Here is a 14,581-nt window from a genome sequence, read left to right on the forward strand (position 1 = left end):
GAGACAGTGGATCTTGGATTCAAAAGAAAAAATCAGAGTCTACATTTGGCATCCTTGTAGCTTGCACTTGCCTGATATGTCTGATCTGTTTGTTGGGGGATAAAAGCTTGTGGCCGTGTGTAATTGAGGGCATATTTTGGGTACGTGCAATACCATTTTAGAGCCTTTCTCTGCTCCCGTCTCCCTCACCTGATCCACGTGCACTGCAGCTCTGTTCCTGGTGTGTGTTTAGGTGCAGAACATCACTAACAGACTCATTTTGCCCGCCTGAGGTGAAGTGCCATCCAATTCGTGTTTCTATTTTATGTCCTCTGTAGGAAGGACCAGAACGTGCTATCGCCAGTGAACTGCTGGAACCTCCTGTTAAACCAAGTGAAGCGGGAGAGCCGGGACCACACGACCCTGAGCGATATCTATCTCAACAACATCATCCCGCGCTTCGTCCAGGTCAGCGAGGATTCTGGGCGCCTCTTCAAGAAGGTAACCGATGGATTTTTTGCTTGGCCCTTCTAAAATGCAAAGTTTTAGATATTACTTCTGGCAGATGGCTTTACTGTTGTCTGTACCTAACGTGTTTTTTCCTCTTTGTGCGCTACTGTGCTTGACTTATCTTTGATTAATTGTTTTCTGGTCCTCGTATTTTAGGTTTTTCCTGAAGGTGATCAATTGAGATTAGTCTAAATTCAGGCAATGTTTTTCCTCTTAGCCTGCTCACAGTTTTGTGTGCACTTTGAGACTTTCTTTAAACAGAAATCTTCTAGGCTTTCAGCTCTGTGATCCATAACAACCTTTCAAGGACAAATTTATAAATTTATATCCAAAGTGGAGGAGAAACTACTGTTAAAAGAAAAATTAGGGAGAATTTCTACTATGCCAGACAATAAAATGATGTATTGTCCTTCTCTGGAAGAAGACGAAAATGCAACTGAGGTGTCTTTTGTTAGCATTTTCCCTTTTCTCTCCCCTTGATTTCCACCTGGAAAAAAAAAAAAAAAAAGACAGAAAGGTGGGACAGTGTGGGCGGGTGTTTTTCTATTAAGAGTCTGTTCTTCCAGTTGAGGAAACCTGATCTGGAAGCTTTGAAACTCCTTTTAAACAGTAATGCCTGGTCTCTGTAGAGATTTGTCAATGGCTGTAACATCTGCTGGTTGACATGTTAAAGACATTGCGATTCAAACTTGGAAAGCCATCTCTCTTCCCCCACTGCCCACCCCCTTGCAATGTGTCATGATCTCGGAGAGTTATTTCTGCAGCCGTGCTGCTTGAGGAAAGGGCTTGCAAAATGACTCCGGCTTCCTAAGGAGCTGGTGTGGGACTCAGCCTAAATCACACGGCCTCTGAGAGCCGTGGGGGAGGAACGCTCCTGATTAAAATTTCCTGGGCTGCTTTCATGTGTGTCTGTCTGCCTTTGGTGGTTGGGCTCTGCCGCTGTTGCATTAAGAACTGGTCACACGAGTAGCGTGTGGGACTTCAAAACTCAGATCCTTTTAGGTGCAGCCTTGACAGTAATTGGAGGCCTCGTTGGCTTTTTTTTCTCCGGGCTTTGACAGTCTTTTGAAATGTGTTGAGGAAAAAGCGTTCAGATATTTTTAACGTCTCTGGGTTGCTTTGACTGATAAAGAGATTCTGTGTGTTGCAGTCAGGTCAGACTGCTGGAGAAGGACCGATGCTGGGGACTGCACACGGCATTTCCTGGCAAGATGCACTGGAGGGAGCAGCGTTGCATTGTGTGGTACCCGGAGGACAGCGTGTGTTTGCTCTTTCACAGCAGGTGTTTGTGTGTGTCAGCAAATGATTTATATAGCAGAGTGGAAATAAGTGCAGTGCTGCGTTCCTTGTCATTGCTGTGCCTGCTTCTTCAGTTCTTAATGGATAGCAACAGAGTTTGAAGAACACTGAAATGTTGCATTCTTTTTTTGTTTTTTCTTCATTGCCCGAGTAGAGGAGGAACCTTCTCTTTTCCAAGTAACATCATACCAAGGCCTTTTCGACCTTTTAAAACTTTCTGGTAATTACATTATGGTTGATTAGATACTTACATGGGATTATTGAATGGCAGCTACTCTTCAATTCCACTAATCCTTCTAAAGGAGAAGTAATCTTTCCTCTGAATTTCAACAAGGGCTGTGTTTGAGCAAGGTGGCTCAGCAAAGGATGCAAATGGAAATGGAAATGGATACTGTTCCTGTTGGGCAGGAAACTTGCATCTTAATTTTCAGCCCATTGTGTAAGCACAGTCTTACCTCGGTTTGTTTTATTTTGTGTTGGGCACTGGGACTCTTAACAGGAAGGGAAGAAAAAAAAGGAAAACCAAGAATAACCAGCTACTACCAACAACCCTTTGGTTTCTTCCTCGGAGACCAAATGGGAACTCCGTATGAATCTGTGCAAGCAGGAGGCAGGAGGCACTGGTTACTACATCCCAGCTGCTTGTCTGACACTATGCCAGGCACACCAGACTGGCTGAAGGCCAGGCCAGGCGCTAGGTTACTCTTCCACTTGTGCTGGGTGGTTAAAAACCAGAACTGGATCCTGCCTTATCTAGAGTTGTGTAACTGAATGAGACAGCAGCTGAGAAATAGAGAACGTTGGCACATGTTTTGGACCTTGAACTGTAGGCTAGAAACCAAGCTAGCCTGGATGAAAGGTATAACCCTATTGATGAGAAACTCTAGAAGAACGTTTCCTTCCTGCTCCCCTTAGCATCTCCCATCCTGTCTTAAGCAAGCGAGCTCTGCATAGCGGGGCTGAATCAGAGCGATGCTGCGTGTCGGCAAATTGAGGCCACTTCAACAGCCCTAGCGAGCCCGGCTGCACCAGTGAAATAAGCAGCTGGCTCTGTTACTTCAAGGCCTGAGTCTCCTGCCCCTGACGTGCCGTGCTGTTGTTTCAGCATTTCTCTGCGCTGCCTCCTGTCTGGTCCAACGCACACGGTAGGTACGGGCAGCCTGCCGGAGCAGGAGCCGTACGAGCGGTGCTTTTAGGGCATCCAGGGCTGGCTCAACCCAAGAGCTGTGCTTTTGCTGTTTCCTGATGGAAATTGCAGCTGGTGGGACAGCGCTGCCAGCCTTGGTGCCTAGCTGGGAGCTCTCTGTGCTTGGCTCAGGTACCAGAATCTGTGCTAAAAACAAGGGCAGTTTATCGTTAAAGGGTAATAGGAAATTTTGGCACCACTTCTTTTCTAAATGCCGTGTGCTCCTGTAAGAGTAATTAGAGCCCTCCCTATTTTCATTAAAGGACTCATTTCTGCCCCATTCTCGTGTCGAGAAAGACTTTCAGAGCTAGGAGCAGGTTACAACTGCCCGTGCTTGCAGCCAGCTCTGTGTCCTGAACCCTCTCCAGCTGGACCAAAGGGTTTTCCTGCTGGCAAAGCTGGTTGTGAAGTGCAGCCCGATTTCCTACTATTGCTGGTGAAAGATCTTTGTTGTTAATTCTGCTGCGTATGCCATGCTGATAGTAAACCTGCAAATTTTATTTTATGTAAGAAACATAACGCAAACCTTATTTTTATAACCTTGTGTGAAAAATTGCCCAGCTAGGTCTGGAAATGCTCTGATTTAATGCCTGTTATTTGGAAGTCTGGGGAAGATTATTTTTTACGTTTGTTTGGAAAATACTTTTTTAAAGTTATTCAGGTATCAGACTGCCTTCAGGTGGGTACAGTAACTTATACTGAGGAACTACGCACCGGCTGGGTTGTAAATAATCCTGTGAAATACAGAAAATATGGTGATACAGAGATCCTCCTTTGCTGAGGGTGCTGGAAATAAAGTCCTGAAGCATGAGATCTTTTTCTTGAGCCGTTTGTGATTTAAGGCTTTCCAAAATCAGTGCTTTGTATCCTGCTGGGATTAAACAGGTGAGTGAGGAGGGACAGGCAGGGTAAATGGACGTGCTCGAGATCCCTTCGGTTGCCAGACTTGAGCTGCTGTGTTGTGCACTGTTGGAAGTGGTGAGCTTTTTCAAGAGGGAGATCTAAGTATAGCACGCAGCCCTAATCCAGCCTTGAAGGCTACGGAGGGCCTGGATGGGCGTGATAAGGACCACACTGGAGGGAAAAGCATCCTCGTGGGGGACGCAGGGTGGGAGCTGCCCGTGTCACCGCTGGAGCAGTGCCGAGCCCCCGGTGGGAAATCCAGGGCTGCCTTTGGGAGCTGTGTATGAGAGAGCATCTGCAGTGTTAGAGCTGTGGGATTTCGTCCCTTCCAGCAGCTGTGGTGGAAGATCTGATCATCAGGCTGGGACAGATTCCCACGTGCTGCGCTGCTGGACGCCCCTGAGAAGTGGAGGTGCTGCACGAGGACGCAGCCGTGCCAGGACAGCTTCTGGGAATGGACGACCTGCTGCAGCCCCGGGGCCGTGCCTGCATCACCGTCGGGTTTTCAGGCTGCTCCTGTCTGCCGTGCTTGGGCTCGCCGTGCCGTAGGAGAGCCGCGTGGTCCGGCGCTGTCAGTTTTTCTGTCCGTGCCTTGTGATGAGGAGATCCCTCTGCAGGGCTGCGTCACAACGTGAAAGGGCTTATTTGTTTTGAGTGTTGGCTGGAGGTTTGCCAGCCACTTCAAAGCTATCTCTGCTGATAAGAGAAGCCGTGCGTGCTGCCAAAGGCAGCTCTGAAGTGGTGGTGGATGTACCGTGCATGGCGGTCACCATTCCTCCAACCTGCTGAAGTCGTAGGTCTCCTTCCAATGCTGTTCTCCTTCCACGAACTTCGTGCTTATTTTTTTTTATTGAGGAAACACTTTTGTGTTGCGCTGCAAGACGTTGTTGCTGCAGGGCTCGCTGGCTGTAGCAGCCGTGCAGATGAGTCCTGTTGGCACCAGCAGGAACCTGACGCTTGGCTTGGGCGGCGCTGCTGGCAGAGCGGCGAGGTCGGAGCAGCCTGCATTGGGACAAAGGAAAAGGAAGAGAAATGGAGAAATAAACAACCAGTCTCTTGTGCAAACACAACCAGGGGGAACTGGTGCAAATGCCTCAGCAACAAACTGCTAGGCTTTGGGAAGGGGACGAGGATCTTTTCTTTGTCCAGCATTAAGGATTTGGGGTTTGCACAAGGCTGGAGTTAAGGCGCTGGGGGCGCAGCCCAGCTTCGCAGTCCCTCTCACCTCTCCTCCTGGCAGCCTGCAGCACTTTGATGTCAGCTCCCTGCGCACGCTGCTTTTGATTCCTCGATCTGCTTTTGTAGGGAGCGCTCCTTTGATTTCTTTCTGCTTACCTGTCTTAAGCACGGCCCTTTTATTTATATATTTATATAAATCTGTTCAACGTTTTCTTCCGTTTGAGCTGATTCCCCTTTTGATTTCTCCCTTTTCACTCCACGCTTCCTGTCACCTCGTTTTTTTTGTTTAATGTGACCCTTGACTTCTCTGCGCGGTGCAGCCTTTCTCCAACCTCCTCAGCGTCCGTGTTCCTGGCTGTGCCACGAACCTTCCATGCTGTGTTGGTGCTCCTGCACTGAAAGCATTTGTCTCCTGATCTATTTTTAACTTTGGGCTGCCTCCAGCAGCGCTCACTGGGAGGCTCGCTGGGGATGCTCACAGCAGTGACACCATCAGATGCATCCTTCATGCACCTTGGTGCAGCAAGAAGGGCTGCGTGCCCTGCAGACAGGTCGTGCTTTGGCAGCAGAGCATTGGCGTACACTGGTTCGAGATCCTTAATGGTATTTGTGGGGAGAAAGCCCTGTAAGAAGGAACGAAGAAAGCAAAATGGCTATTTTAAATTTGCTCCCTCATTAATACCTTCCATTGTGGAAAAAATCAGTTTATCTGTAGTGCACCGCGCAGTGTTTGATGTGAAATGAGAAATCTGCAATGAGTTCGTTAAAAGCCTGGCAGTAATCAAGGAAAAAGAATTAGTAATTCTCTTAAGGGGTCCTCGCTTAAGATGACCTACTTTACAGCTGCAGTATATCTCGTTTGCCACATTCGTACCAGAATATGAAAAATTTTAAAATATACCACACATGGAAAAGCTAAGCTTAAAAAAATGCACTGGTCATAATGCTGGGCATCTGTGAACATATTTTTCTAAGCCAGTGTAAACAGGTAAATACACAAATGCCATAAATAAAACATCACTGAGGAGTACAATTATTATTTGCTCTGAGGGGAAGCAAGTGCAATTTCATGCATCTATCAGTAGCAAGGATAATCTAGTTTTGTGCCTCCCCAAAAAAATGAGGGCAATGTTATCGTGTGAATCCTCACCGGGATCAGGTATAGCGGTGAGTGTTTTCTGATAAGGAAATAGAAACGTTGAGTTCTTACCTTTTTTTCCGAAAGCCAAAGGACACAAAAGCCTGTTGTGAGATGATGCTCTCCGATTTCTCGTCGGTGAAATTAAATCTCCGCTTCCCTACCTGCGTATTTTTAGAGCAAATGGCACGGGGATAAGAGCTGGAGCGAGACCGCGTAGTGCTGGTGCCCGAGCAGCCTGCGCTGTGCCGGGGCGATGCAAGGTGGCATCAGAGCCTCTTGCCCGGCACGACGGGCAGGACACGGGAGGTGCAGCTGGAGTAATTTCCTTACCTGGGTTGCAGGCTGAAAATATCACTTCTGCGTATAGGCCGGGTAAGGAATATGCTGCGTTCAGCGCTCTGTAATAGTGTGAAAGCTGTGTGTTGGTACTGCGTTTTGTTGCCAATGTACTCTACACTTGTGCTGTGTCCTGGTACAACAGCACGCCCGTCCCTGTGTTGCCCTGGTCTGAATTCAGGTCAGCCAGGAGCAAGGGACCAGCTCCTGTTAAACTCTGGGCCACCCCCCCAGTGACCCCTCTGGTCAGTCTGTCCTAGAGATGCTCCATGGCGTTTTGCGAGAGGGTGCAGAGAGCTGCTGGCGGAGCGATAACGCCCTGAGCAGCGTTGCAGGACATTGCACCTGGTGTCTGACAGGGCTTCGTCGCTCGCCGCTAGGTCTGGCCACCTTGGAAGCCCATTTCATGTATGGCCCATTCAATGAGTGAGAATATAGCTGGCTTCGCAGCCAAAATGAATGCTCCCAGCCATAAAATTGCATGGTTTGGAGCTGAGAGCCTGAAGCACAAAATTCAATAACATCGGCTTAGAATACCAAAAAAAAGGGAGAAAAAAGGGCTGGGGGCTGGTTGGAAGCAAGTGTTTAAGCCCAGAGTACGGGAGGCAGCAGGGCGACAGGGGTTGCTGTAGGAAGGGCTTTTTCCCAGTACAATATTGTGCTGTGTGGAGAAAATTCCTTATTACTGACATAGTGGTGAAACAAATCACTAGCGAAATGGTGGAGAAAACTAGATAATGCAACTGTAATTTAAATGCGACTGACCAGTGCATAATGGATCATTAAGCTAGAAACTGATGATCTGCTGCCCAAAATATGCGTGTGTACTGAATCACATAGATCTCATTTTCTAAGCTTTTCTTTAAATTCCGGAGTGTTTGCCACTTTAGGAGAAGTCTTTATACAACTCCTGTTCGGTAGGGCCATGTGAGTCATGGCCGAGCACTTTCTCCCTAAAAGCTGTGGGAGAAACTTGGATAAAACTCACGGTGGCTTCGTGCAGGTTACGAGCTTCACCGAGGGGATGCCCTTGTGAAAGACGTGTGACAACCGTAACAAATGGACCGGGCCGGTGGTGATGGAGTGCTTCTGTACAGGGCAACTGCTCGATCGTTTAGATGAGCACACGAAGGTGATAAATCATATTTGTTACTGCATGTGAATGAATTCAAGGCAGGCCTATGTAAAAAGAAAAAAAAAGTACATTTTTGAGATTGTACCTGTAAAGAATTGTAAGCTTTTAGTAGCAAATTTTATTTAAGTGCTACATGCATGATCTTGGAAAATTGTACCTGGCAAGCCTCCTCTTTCACAAACTTTGTAAGGAGATGTTAACTAACATGTAATAAATGTGCTGTGCTGTAATGGCAATCTAGACAGGAACAGAAAGGATCCCATGTTTCTGCAAATTCCATCGCTGGTCTCAGCAAGAAATCAATCCGCTTGCCTCCCTACTCCCACTATTAATTTAAAAAACATTAGAGCATTTAATGCTAGTTTTCTACCAATGTAAATTTAATTAATCCTTTTTAAGAGATGTGGAGAAATGGCCTTGTTAGAGAACGGCTCTGAGACTCACCAGGCTTGGGTTAGTTTCAGCCCCGTCAGACTGACGTAATTTCGGGCAGTTTTAGATAAAATCTCACCGCCGTGTTTTGTGTGTTCACCCCCACCAGCTGTGGAGCCCTTCCTTGCTGCTCTTGGGTCTCCAAGGAAAGCTCCTTGGGATCTTTGGGGTTTGTTTTGAGGCCATCTCATCCTTCTGTCCAACTTGGAGCTCAGTTGGCAAGGCCTGAGGCCTGGGGCATAAAATACTGACAGCATTCCTGTGCTCCCTTATTTATTATCCCCCCCGAATATTTTGAAGCTGAAGTCGCTAATGTTGGGTGGAATGCGGAACAGCCAGGCGAGTGCTGCCGTAGATCCCAAAAACATCTTGATTAAATTAGAGGGGAGGTGGAGGGGAGGAGGGATGGACAAAGAGGCCGTTGAGAGGCTGGCACGGCGCTGGGGAGCTGCGTTCGGCTCGGGGTGGCAGCGGCCCACGGCTCGGCACTCGGGGCACACGCAGCCCTGACAAAAGAGCGTGTGTGCACGTGTGCAGGCACGTTTAGGGCAAATTCTGCTTTTGGGGGAGCTGAGCAAAAGGCTTGAGAACAGGCAGCTTGCAAGAAAAATCCCAGTGTTGGGAGGTAGCGCTGCTGGGCAGCGGTTGCTGCTGTCACCTTGCTGAAATAACTCAGGTTCTCTTGGGTGCTGCTGGTGATTTCCCTGATTTGGCACAAAAGGAGGCCTGTGTGTTGCCTTCCTCATCGCCTGCCCCTGCAGTTTTGTGGGGACGCCCCCTCCCTGCACGTTTATTACTGGAGCCGACCAGATGAGCCTTGGGTTGCTCAAGCCCTTCCGCAGGGCTTTTAAGGAGGGTACAGATACGTTGCAGGGACAGCCAAGCATAGATAATAACAGAATTCATCAGGTTTTCTTTTGCTCTTGTTTATTGCTTTTTCCTAGAAGACTGGTTACAAAATTAATCATTCTAATCTCTCTGCCTTTGAGAAACGTGCTATAGGAATTGATGCACGGAGGGAGATGTTTGCAACTGCGCAGGCTACAAACATTTTTTTTTTTCCCTAATGTCTAAGGCATTTCTTTTGGCTTTCCTCATCTAACAGCACTGCATCATCCAGTAGGTTCGTATTTATCAGCCTCTGCCTGCTCGACTTTCCTTCTAAACCTTTTTTGGTGAAATCTGTACTGGGGAGCAACATGAAATTAACAGTGTTGATTGCTTGGCTTTTGTTTTCGTGACACCTGTGATTTGTCTTAGGTTCATCCTAATCCTAAGTTTTTTCCAGTCCTGGAATCTGGCAGTTTCCTTCTCGAGAGCTCATTCAGAAACACAAAGAATTTCATGTTCTGACAGTTTGGCACTTGCACGTCTTCCTTTCCTCCTCAACCTGGATATGCATTAAAATATTCATTTTAATCTATCTCACATAATTGATGCTTCAGCAGTTTGTACTATGAATGAGCAATTTTATGGAAGAAATAAGCAAAATGGGCTGAAAAGAGCTGGGTGAAAGGAAGATGATTGGTCCGGTCCAGGCAGCTCGAGCAGCGCCGTGAAGCGGATTGCTGAAAAGCTCCTTCTGTGTGCTCAGCTCAGCGCTCGGGGCACTTCAAACAGACCTCGCCAGTCACTTCCATTCATCATCCAGCGCTGAGAAAAAGGCAGTCACAAAATCTCTGCGACCCAGATCGCTGTAATGATGAGCAGCAACTTGAGCAGTTTTCTGCTCTCAGTGGTGGAAGCAGCGTAGGAGTGGTTACTGCGGTGTCTGCTGGGATTGGGAAGACTGGGAGTGATCCACTTTCCTTTTTTTTTTTTTTTTCCCTCTTTTGTAAATTAGAGACTCAGAAGGAGGATGCTCCCCTTTGCCAGAGCTTGTATCAGACTCCTGTTTTTCCAGTAGGCCATCTGGCCGCCTGGGGAGCAGGTTTAATGTGTGAGGCTGGAGCACAGGAAGATGCAAAGCACGCGAGCTCCTGGCCGGGATGCTCCTGCTTCTGCATCTCGCCCTCGCTGCTGGAGCCCCGTGGGGACTGGAGCAAAGTGCCTGCAATCTCAGAAACCTCCCTGCAGTGCTGAGCTGGGAGGCATTCAGACAAGGATCGTTTAATTTTTTAATTATATAATCTTTCTCCTTTTGCTTTTTAATTTATCATCGAGGCATGTGGAAAAAAAATAATGGTATCTCGACGTCTTAGCCAGAAATACTGGTTAAGTGTGGGTTTGCCTGTTTGCGCTGCCTTTTTTATCTTTTTCTTTTCCTGTGTTTGTAGGCATAAATAATCTGGAACCTATCAAATTTGCTTAGCTCGGTAGCTATTATGTACGCCTAACCTGCAGAGCGTGAGGGCTCAATCAGGCAGGTATCGCGTTAGGAGGCAGCGATAACCGGGGGAAGTTATTCTTGCTGCACATAGCAGGAGATGCACTTGGGCTTTTCTAATCAGTGGGAAAACGGGGATAAAATACTAGAGCCAGTGTTTGAGCCTACCTGTTGGTTTGTTTCTTTGTGAATAGCAGCATTGGGATGAAAAGACAGCCATCTGTTCTCTTCCCTGCTTTCTCCAGTTACTGATCTGGATGTCTTCCGTAATAAACCCTCGGAACAGGGGGAATTCAGTGTGCTTTATCTCCGTCCTGCACCTCGGAATCATTATAAATATTAAATTACAGACAGGGGGTTGAAAATGTTAAAGATTGCACTGCTCAGACTGCGTTTCTGAGGTGTCTGTCATGAAACACTATCACCTGCTGCGGTTTTTGCTGGTAAAACGTTTTGTAGGAGCAAAGCTGTCGAAGTGGGCAGGCTCCTGCAGCCCACACAGGGCCATGGTACGTGGATGTCACTTGCAGGTGGGCCTGTCCTTGTCCTTCCCCTCCTTTCCCTCAGGGTACTGTGTGCCTTTGGATTTCTGTTTGGTTTTGACAAGGTGCCGTGTACAGCTGTGTCGGGATGCTCTGAATTTTTCCTTGTGGACGTTACAAAGCCTTACAGATAGACTGCAGCCCAGGAACTCTTCCCCAGCAGTACCTGGAGCCGTTCAGGTTCTCGTTCCCCTCTGCCGAACCAAGAGAAGCGTTTTGTCCGACGGCTGGCAAGGAACTGAAGGAGTTATCCCCCCATAGAGGCCCGTGCCATGCTTCAAGTACCAAATAATTGCCTGCTATCCTTAAAGGCTTTTTTGAGGGGGCTTCATATTGCATTTACATTTGTCGCCCAGTGCTTTACAAGCAACAGCTTTGAGCTGTTGATGGTTGGTCTCTCTCTTCCCCCCTCTTCCTTCTTTCACCTTAGAGGATGCATTATACCCCCCTGAATCCCAGAGCCCTAGTGTTTTTACACGATGTGGCCACGTTGGCTGCTTTCTACAAAGAGGTGATTGTTGCCCAGCTCGGTGTCGGCACGGCTTTGGGTTTGCCTGGAATTTCAAAATGATTGTCAAACCCGGTATGTGCACTGTGGAACAGGGTTAAAGCAGTAAGTTAAAATCATTTCAGCAGCGTGTTAGAATAAACAGGATAATGGTTGGGCCATCTCTTCTTGGACTCCTCAACAGCAGGGAAAGGAAACATCTGTCTGGGTCTAACTGTAGCTTCATTGGCTTTAATCTCTTTCAATAACTGGAGGCTAAGAGGTGTAAATCGTATTAGAAATACAGAGATTTTTCTTGATCATTGATGCTCCTGCTGCAGAAGAGGATTTGGAGAGGTCTGTGGGGGAGCAGCGTGTGCAGGGCAGCGCTGCATAGCAGGGCTGGAGCGCGGCGCTCGCCTCTCGGTGCCCTGCAAGGTGTGGCATTGCTCAGTGTGCCTTTTGATGTGCCTCCATTTCTCAGATTTTCTCATGGAAGCTCTTTAGAATGCGAATAGAAACAGTTTTAGTGTGAATCCTGTCTGTGATGAAGAGATGAATAGTGCCACTGAACTCACAAGGAAGCTGCTTCGCCCTTCTTTGCATGCAGCCTCTTCAAAGAGGGCTTTGCATACGGAGGTGCCATCCTCCAGTAATTAGGGATGTGACTCTTCGGGCATTTCAGTTGTTTATTAGAAAACCAGAAGCTTATCTGCTCCTTGTTTGTGGGTTTAGCTGAAGCCAAACGTTTGCCAGCGCCAGCTCTCCATCCACTTGTGTCCAGCTGCGATGTGGATTTGTTGACTGCTCACTACCTAGCTGGGAGTTTAAATAAATATATTTTTAAAATCTGACACTTGGTTGCAAGCTAGTTCAAGCGTCAGCCAGCTTTGACAGCCAGTTATGTCCCTCTGCAGTTTTTTGTTTTAATTCTAACGTTTTAGTGAAGGAAACAAGTTTGAATCATACAGCCTGAGGTTTAACTGCACATCTCACTAATGCGAGTGTCCCCTGGGACGGAGTCATTTATATTGATAGGGTTAAATTGTTTTGTATTGCAGTCCTTGTCATTTAAAACAACTAAATAGGTATTAACACTGCGCTCAGATACAGACTGGGGGCTGGGAGCTGGAGGACACTGCAACAAGGTCTCCCTCCTGGATGCATCCCTAAATATTTTGCCAGCCCCCGCCTGAGAAGCCCCGTTTTGTTCTGTGCTGGGTTGGCACTGCCAGCTCGTGATGGACGCGTGGTTGAGGGGCAAGGGGTAGGGAGCGGAGGGGCAGCAGGGCCATGAGCCAGATGCAAGGTCACTGGAAAGCTGCAGTGCTGCAGATGTGAGTGTAAAGGAGGTGCTGGCTGGCTTGTCCTCGCAGCCCGCAGAGCCTGGCTTTGTCAAGGAATCTCCTTACGCCAGCAAAATTGTATTGCCTCTTTTGTGATGGTAAGTGAAGGGTGTTCGTTCCTGATGGCTTTCTTACTCTGCATTTCTTCACCTTGCATATTCTAGCACATACCAAGCTGTCCTACATTCAGTATTACTCAATCCTGCTAAGATCAGAAAATCTAGGTGTTTCTAGTCCTGGTGACAAAAATCTCACGTTCTTTGGAAATTTCTTCGCCTCCACACTGGAAGGCTTTCCTGGCTGCACACATACAACATTTCAATTTATTAATATTGTTCGTGCAATTTGGCCGTAAGTGGCTCTGGGCAGAGCAGTTAGTGGATTTGCTAGCATAAATAGTGGTGTTTAATTGAGCCTAGATTATTTGTGGATGCAGAGCATGTTCACTTCCTCCGCCTTTTTGCCATCTTCCCCAATTAACTTTCATTTCTCTGTTTTTGTTGCAGAGTAAGGAAGTGGGATTGCAGCTCCAGGAAGACTTGATGAAGGTCCTGAATGAACTCTACACGGTAAATCAAACTGACTTCTTGGCATCGTTTCAGACAGAAGGAAGAAGTGTTTGACTTCTCCCAGCCTGCTGTTACAGCACAGACTAAGCGTCAAGACTGATAAATGCCTGCAGCCTTTGCGATTTGAGGCAGCCTGTGTACACCAGTCTGTGTAGCACCATAAATCTCACTTTTTCACTCTGCCTTTATATTGTTTCAGCTCTATAGGTGTTGGCTTCGCTTCCCAAAGATCTCACCTTAACACACACCTGCTGCTAGCTGCAGTGTTGGTTTTAAAAAGAGTAAGAGATGCTTAGAATTATCTCCTGATGCACTACAAATCTTTGGTCGGGTTGCCCCATGCCTGAATTGGATAAGCGTAGTGGTTTCGTGTGGTCCATTTCTGGAAATGAGCATGCAAAAGACAGCAAACAACTTCAGCAGCAGGGAGCCCACTGTGTTTATTTGTTCCTCAACTCTTTGAGCAAAACAGCTCCCTTTGGAGCAATAGCCTTCCATCTGTGCTTTTTGCTTCTCAGTCTATCCAGTGGAGACCTCAAGCAAGAGGCATTGCCTTGAGACAGAGAGGAATGTGTTCATAAAAGTTCATTTGCTGCTTGGGGATTTTTCTTACTGCGTAGATGAATGGAAGAGCCTGTTGTTTGGTTCAATTTTTCCTTTCAGCAGCTGTTACTGAGCTGGCTAGTTGTGTTTTAGAAGCAGAACCTGCTCACGGTTTTGTTGCTCAGATTGCTTTGTCTTTTACCCGCCCTTAATGGCACGCTGAGTTGTTACAGCGGGGTGCGTGGTCTTTCCTTTGCTCCTTCAAAAGATGATCCAGGGATGTTTCTCAAGTCACTTCGGGCAGTCAAAGTGAGGTTGTGAATCCAGTTCAGTCTTGCTGACCCTCCTCTGGGGGCAAAGAGGTTGCGTGTTGTTCGGCAGGGAAGCCAAGGAGGACTGGGGAGCAGCAGCGTGGTGGAAGCTGGAGGCACTTTAAAGCTGAGCCGTGGTTCCATGTGCTGTCACTGCAGTTGTTTTACAACAGTGTGGGCACAGTGCATTGTGCTCAGGTTCCTGAAAGGCAGACGATTTACTCGGGGTATGAAGGTGGCTTTGTAAATGTATCGGTACCTGCCATCAGCTCTGCCTACTCTAGAAATTATTCTGTATTGGAGGGCTCGATCTGATTCAACTTCTGAGTCATGTGTTTGGATGGGATCCTAAGGGAG

At 47.5% G+C, this 14,581-nt stretch overlaps 1 protein-coding gene across 5 annotated transcripts in view; it reads left to right on the plus strand.

Moving 5' to 3' along the window:
* Window positions 1-14,581, plus strand: part of SRGAP2 (SLIT-ROBO Rho GTPase activating protein 2) — a 100,340-nt gene that overhangs the window by 41,442 nt on the left and 44,317 nt on the right. For all 5 annotated transcript variants that reach the window (XM_084302008.1, XM_084302009.1, XM_084302011.1 and 2 more), the window contains exons 3-4: window positions 318-480; window positions 13,308-13,370. In XM_084302008.1, the coding sequence (XP_084158134.1) occupies window positions 318-480; window positions 13,308-13,370 (226 nt within the window). The remainder of the gene's footprint in view (window positions 1-317; window positions 481-13,307; window positions 13,371-14,581) is intronic.

This window comes from Netta rufina (assembly GCF_964035555.1).
Source record: "Netta rufina genome assembly, chromosome: 26".
NCBI lineage: Eukaryota > Metazoa > Chordata > Aves > Anseriformes > Anatidae > Netta > Netta rufina.